The 7,319-nt window shown below is 42.1% G+C and overlaps 1 protein-coding gene across 1 annotated transcript in view; it reads left to right on the forward strand.

Annotated features, from left to right (window-relative positions):
* Positions 1 to 5,984: 5,984 nt before the first annotated feature.
* The window catches only part of LOC131893527 (transient receptor potential cation channel subfamily V member 5-like), an 8,241-nt gene continuing 6,906 nt past the window's right edge, over positions 5,985 to 7,319 (forward strand). The window contains exons 1-3 of the mRNA XM_059243578.1: positions 5,985 to 6,415; positions 6,573 to 6,686; positions 7,011 to 7,113. Of these exons, the coding sequence (XP_059099561.1) occupies positions 6,251 to 6,415; positions 6,573 to 6,686; positions 7,011 to 7,113 (382 nt within the window). The 5' untranslated portion in view covers positions 5,985 to 6,250. The remainder of the gene's footprint in view (positions 6,416 to 6,572; positions 6,687 to 7,010; positions 7,114 to 7,319) is intronic.

Consider the following 7,319-nt stretch of genomic DNA (forward strand, 5'->3'; position numbering starts at 1 on the left):
CACGCAAGTACGCCCGACCCTTTATTGTACTCGAGAGGCCGGTGTTATTATCGTCATAGCTTCCCTGCGACAGGACGTACACGCGTCTGGGTGTGGCCGTTGTTTTTTTCACCCTGCCAGGGAAGTTATAAGTTGTAGGTGGGTAGGTAGTAAGGGTAGTAAGCAGTCGCAGTAAGCAAACCTACTCTATGTAGAGCTGTTTTGGCTTCTAGCTGATGGATGGATGATCTTCTCTTTTGTTGCTTTCGATTTGTTTGGATCCGCTGATGCTTGCCTGCTTCCTTCCTTCATTGCTTACTTACTTGTGTGCTTGCATCCTTGCTAGAGGCTGATGGGGCCTTTACTTCCTCTCGAAGGTCCTTTCAGAAGTCAGCCTTCTTGTTTAGTTCATACATGTACACATGTACGCACCTACAATAGTGGGTAGCGGGTAGGGAGTAGCGAGTAATGTACATTCAGTATGTGTGTGTCTGTGTGGGAGAGAGTGAACATGCAGGGGAACGCTCCATCCAAGAAGCAAGCAATTAATGAACTACATATGAGCCCAACTCCCTCAGAGAAACTCAGACGTCAGCTGAAATCAGAGTTGAGAGGGAATGATGACATGAAAGGCATGAGCTGAGTTTTGGTCAAATTCCCGACTAAATGTCAAGTCCGATCGAGCAATGGAAATCCCTCTTTAAACCCCAGAAATGTGTGTATGCATGTATCTATGATTGAGTATTTCTATAAACACTTTTGAGAAAAAAAATAAACAAAACAAAATCGTTGCATTAAGATTGCTTACAAGGGTAATGTTGGAAATTGAGCTAGCTAGGAGGGCAAGTTGATGTGACAGAGACATCAACTTGCCCTCCTAGCTATCTCAATTTCCAACAGGTAATGCTATACGTAATTATTTATGGCTTTCTGAATCTTTGCTCATTTGTTTCAGCTTTTGCTTCGTCTGGAAGACTGTTCCAAAGTTCGATGGCTCTTGGGACAAAGCATTGTCTCGGGTGGTTCTTCACGATTCTTCATGGAATAGCAAGGTTGTTTTGATCCGTTCTGACGATTCGATCTACATGTGGTTTGCCACTAACATCCCTGGCAACTTCAATCCCCAGAATAAGACTCAATGAATGCTTTGCCCGCAAACACAGCCTCCCCCCCCCCTTCCCGTCTGATGTCACTTCGAATTCGATGATTAAAAATTACCTGATGCAATTTATTTCTTTTGAGCAGAAATGCAAGGGTCATTTCACGCATTTTTTGCTCTTTTGGTTTGGTTTGGTTTTTCATAAGCTTTTCTAATCGCTACAGGAATGCAATCCCAGTACTATTATAATCAAAGGTCATAGTTCGTCTATTCTTTTACCTTTACTCTTTATATATTTCGTCTACAAACGAATTTGCGAATTTGATGAGCTAGTCCTTGAATAAAGGATTGATCTGGAATCCAAGTTGAAAATTTGTCCAAGCATGACTTGAAAGAGGCTACCGGATCAACACTACCTACGTATTCCTTACGAATACTAGAAAGAAGCACATTAAGTAATGAAGCCGCCCAACAAAGTAGAGAAGTGGACTTCATTGCTCGAACTAGCCTGAATTCTCGAGGGCTTGAAGGTGCTCTCAAAACGCACATTAAGCCTCTACGGTCACTACAATTGACCCTAAATCCTGGATGGGGACAAAGCTCATGGATGCTTTTCAAGACGTATAATATCAGATACCTTTCGTACCTTCTTTGAATACTGTACAGTCCCAACTTTTTTAGTCTCTCCCAATACGAGAGCTCTCTCATGCCTGTGATGTTCCTAGTGAAACATCTTTGGACTTGTTCGACCTTTTGCAATCGTGCTGAACTCATTGGAGCCCAAATGGGTGAAGCATATTCAAGATGTGGCTGAACAATCGACTAGTACAGAGTTAGCATCATAATGCTGTTTCCGGACTTAAACGTCCGATATATCCAACCACATGTTTGAAAAGCTTTACCCACCTTCAACTGGATATGCTCATCGAACTTTCCATTATTTTGGAGGACTACACCTAAATCTTTCATAGATGAGACCTGCTCAATATCTTTACCTCCATCATCTACGAGTGGAGTATTCAAAGGAGTTGACCCAAAGGTCATTGAGCGGAATTTCATTCCAACCCAAGAGCAGATACTTTCTAGGTCCTTTGCAAGGCTAATGGAATTTTGGCCATTTCTACCAGACACTAACTTCGATCCATCAACATAAGAAGAGAGACTGGCAGTAATAATAAGCTTTTGAAGCGAGACAATGAATATTAGAAAAAGGAGAGGCCCAAAAATTGAGTCCTTTGGGACACCTGATTTGACATCATAAATGTCGCTATGTGACCCCTCAACATATAAGGCTTTCAGTATCAGGAATTTAGCCTCAGAAAAGGTTAATTTTACGTCGAGCAGAAATCAGACAAGTTTGATCGTTACAAATGTATTAAAGAGCTGAACAGAGGCCCTTTGTTGAAAGCTCTTGGTTTGAACATAAAGACGATACTGAGCACCTATATGCACGAGTTAAGCTGCTGCTTCTTACATAGGTGGTTCTTAGAAGCAAACTGATTGTCAAAATATAAAAGTGGGTCCGCATCTATCATTCAGCAGTATTTTAGTTCACAAAGAACAATCCTTGGTAGGAATCAGCCATCTAATATCAGCCGTTGAACGAATGGAATCAGAAAGATACGGACCAACTTTAAACACAAGTCGGCATTAGTCGTTCCTCAATAAAGTAACGGATTACAGTTACAGTTGCCTTGGCCAAAAGTATTAATTCGTTACACAACCATCACTCAGAAAAAATGTAATGGCGTTACTCGTTACAGTTGCTTTTGCTAAAATTTTAGATGACCAATATTTTATGGTTTACCCCCTCAGGACCAATTTCGTTACTAATGCCCTGCGTAAGTGATACTTGACCGTATGTATACTAATGCAATGCACAAAGCCTAACTTTAGTTGCATATCCCCCAGCAGATCTAAATACAAAGTGAATACCTGAAGTCTTGAACATTTAAGTCAAGCCAAAAGCATACCTGAGTCGAGGTTCCTTAAATTGAAATTGCTTGAGTTGATATTGTCAGGTTGGGATTGGTTGAGGTGACTTTTAACCGTAGATTGGTAGCACTAGTGAATATGCAATCGATTTGCAAAAGAGTAATCATCATTGGTTTTAGGTATTGTTTAGGTATGTAGTCTGCCTTTGTAAAGAGAGAAAAGCGGCTTATTGCAGGCTTCACCATCATTGGCGTTTACTATCAGCCAACCACGGACTATGATGATCTCTTCTCGGACCTCACATCTATCCTTCACAAGGTGAAGAATCCGGAGAAAGTCATCATTGGTGGGGACTTCAACATCCGTCCTGACTCGAGTGAATTCTCCGAGCTCGCCCAGATCCTGAGCCAATGGAGAATCACCCTGCGCTCCCAACTCACACCTACTCCCGGGGCTCTGTAATTGACCACATTTTCACATCAGAAAATATTCCATCTCCGGCCAATTTCGTCCATCCACTGGCCGTTTCTGATCATCTTCCGATTTCAGTCACCTTCAAGATGCCCAGAAATTTCCATCATCTGGGCGTGACTTGAAATGGGAGATGCGTGGTCAATGTGCAGAAGTGTGCGGTTCAACTTGAGGTCCTGCAGCTATCCATTCACACCAGGAACGCAACCAACGAAGCTGCAGTGGCCCAAGGCATTTCGCAAGCATTCAAAGAGTCCTCTTCGGTGCAGAGGCGGAGAGAAGGACTCAAAACCCCTTGGCTCTGCTCATACCATCGAGAGCTGAGGGGTCAAATGCTCCAAAAATTGTAACGTGCCAAAACGAGCCAAACACCAGAGATTCGGAGATTCCAGAGAGTAAATTCCTCCTCTACTGTCAAGAACTGTTTGCATCAACATCGGAAACAGTTGTGGAGGAGGTCCAGGGCTGCCCAAAAGAACACCATCCCCTTTTGCAGCCCTTCACGGAACTCCAGATGGACGTGGCCTTCAAGAAGAGGAAGAGTAAAGACCCATCAACATCTGGGGTTTCTCCTTACCAACTTTCACTTCTCCGGATCCAAGCCCAGCCCCTCCTCCAAGATCTTTTCACCCTCGCCCGCCATTCTTCCTTCTTCCCACCAAAGTGGATGGAGTCAGCCATCATCTTCATCCATAAGAAAGTCTATGAGTTTTGAATATGTCGGTTTCACCTTCACCACCCAACTCTCCTTTACCAATCACCTTAAATCCACAATAACCAAGGCTAGGGCCAGAATCGGATACATTCGCAATAGACTTCCCATCAAGAATCTCCCCCTTCCAATAGTTCTTCAACTCTTCCGGACCTACATCATCCCAATTTTTCTCTTTTTTCGATGCTAGCCATCACATCCTGCGTTTCTAGTTTCAATAAGCATGGTCCGTATGAGTTTGGTTCTCCGTCAATGGGTGTGGTTAGCATTTAAAAGTATCTTTGAGAGAAGTCGGGGAGGAGAATCGAATCGGGGACCTCTCTCTTGCTAGGAAAATGCGCTAACCACTACGCCACGTCACCTCTCGGATTCTACTAATGAATCTACTTTTGGGTGGCAGAGAGTAACATAGCCGGAATAGATGGAAATTCCGCTCATTGAAAACCGCACTCATAGATGATATTCAGCAAATTTCGTCCATGAAAGATTTAGCAATTGAAGGTTGGTACAGCTTTTAGAAGCGTAGTACGATGCATGGCACGTTTAAGTCCAGAGATAGTATCATGATGCTAACTCTGTACAAGTCAATTGTTCACCCTAATCTCCGAAAACATCCACGAGCTTTGTTCCAATCCAGGTTTTAGGGTCCATTGCTGTGACCATAATGGCTTAACGTGGGATTTGTGAGCACCTTCAAGCCCTTGAAAATCCAGGCCTGGGCTTGAACAAATTTTTTGACACAACTTAAGACCAACCCTACATTAAATCGAGAGGTCAGTCTGCCAATCCAAATATGTGATATGGACCAAACATAATGTTATTTTAAATTGTGGAGGAACTGGGTGTAGTGGTTCGAACAGCTTCTTAGAGTGAGAGAAGTAACTAGTTTAAATCTCTTTCTCGACCTTCCTCCAAAAGCAGTTTTTAGACGTAACCACACCCACAGACGGAGACTAATCTGATACCGGACCCAACACTGGCTTTTGGCTTTTGGCTTATGGAAAAAAGGTTTATGTGATTGTCACGAGCAAGCTCCCCGGGGACGAACGCCTGTCCCGTCTTCGAGATGTTGAAGTGAATAGATGATAAAAGGAAAAAGAAACAACAAGCTAATCACGAGGATATTTTGCCCATGTTTCATCCCTTAGTTTTGATATACAACGATGAGGATTCTTAGTGCTTTCGGTCCTATTAATGCTATTAGTTACGCCACTTGTCTCGCCACGAAGCCGATATGGCTTCGCTGGTCGGGCGCGGCGCTCCCCTCTGGCCCCAACACTTACCAATAATGATCATGATAATGATAATAACTATTATTCTGCTTAGTAACAAAGCAATATAGAGGAACCATAATCTCTCGCCTTAATAGTATTCGGGGATTGCATTCCTAAAAGTAGCCGGAAAAAATCAATGAAGAAACAAATCAAACCAAATAAAGAAAATATTGATTGGCAGAAAACTCAGTGATTCTGTCTTGTGATGCAAGCCCCGCTGGATCAGTGTCACGAGAAAGTGCACAAGTTTGCAAGAAGCTCAAAACCCGGCCACTATCCCTTAAGCTCCCTATTAAAAAATAATCATGACCAAAATATTTCGCATCATTTGCCTTTTTATAACATTTCCGCCATTTTTACGGATTTTATCAGTTTCTTTAAAACTAAAAACTAACATTTGATGTTCCAAAACGTTCTCTTTTCTCTCCACGTCTACTGAAATCGACGTTTGATTGGCTTCTTTTAGATTGATTCAGTATTAGCCTTTCATTAGTTAATATCAAATGTGGACTTCGACATTGCACTCAAAAAGGTGAACATGGTCACGGTAAACATTCAAGGCCCAGGATGGTGTGCGTGTTAAGATCCTGTCCAGGAGTGCCAAGGGCCAGAAAGAAATCAGACGCTTTTGTTCCAAAACCCCGAACTACTACGCATTATCAAACTGAGGGGATCAGTTACTATTGATCCAACAAATCTCCCTGCTCTGACCTGAATCGACCGTTGGCTTTTCAGTTGTCCCAAGGACCCGCCATTTTGACATCAGTTGAGCACTTTATCATGGGAAATTGTCTGAAAAAGGGGGAAGCGTTTGATCCTGGTGGTGTTTTGGATCGGGTGATAGCTTCTGGGACCGCTTCAGAGGACAATTTCATCTACAGCTTGGCCAATTACAAGAAGGGCGGTCTGCTGGTCGAATGTTTTAATAAAGGAGGATCCAAGGAGGTACTATATATCCCCCCACCCCTTCCCCTTAAGGAATGTGATGATAAATATAATAATGATAATAGTAATTCGTATGATGTCTAATATGAATGTAACAATAATAATTTCAATCAAGTGCGTACAGTGCTTCTTTATAAAAACAATCATTGCAATCTAGGTTGAGAAATACATTCGAAACAAACTCGCTCATTTGATGTATAACAATGGAGCTGGAGAATGCATCACAAGGACGGAATATCTGCGATGGAAGTTCAAGGACAAACAGGAAAAGGTAACTCTAACTTCATGCGTTGCTAGAAGTAAATTAAAATGAAATCAAAACTCCCTACAGGTAGTGATCCCACAAAACGCGAACATTATTTAAGTGTCCTTACTTTACCACTCTACCATTACCACCCATATAATGTAGAGTGGGTAGATTTGCCCCTTAAACTATTTAGTACTTGAAATTGGAATATCTTTCACTGTGACTTTATTCGCCTTATAGAATCGCTGTACAATTTAATTGGCATTTGGTCTGAATTCATCTCGAATTGTTATTCATGATATGATATAGGAACTTGAATCGCCGTCCTTCTTCTTAACTTGTGTATAGGTCGTAATTGGGCAAGACAAGAACCCAGGAATTACTTATGATCCATTACTTCTGTGGGAAGATCATGAGGCATGCTGGAAAATGCAGTTTCGAGGGGCAATGGGTAAGCACAAAATCAAATGCCATCCCATTCGTTCGTTACCTTGTTCCAAGAAACATCCCATTTTGTATACAGTTGTAATGCTCGCATGTGCACGTGTACTTGTTGTTGATGGTTGCGTGTTTTCAACAAAACAATCACGTTTGCTAAACAATTTAAAAGAACCCACATTAATGGTACGGTATGCTATATAACTTGATTTGCCGACT

This window comes from Tigriopus californicus, chromosome 2 (genome assembly GCF_007210705.1).
Source record: "Tigriopus californicus strain San Diego chromosome 2, Tcal_SD_v2.1, whole genome shotgun sequence".
Classification (NCBI taxonomy): domain Eukaryota; kingdom Metazoa; phylum Arthropoda; class Copepoda; order Harpacticoida; family Harpacticidae; genus Tigriopus; species Tigriopus californicus.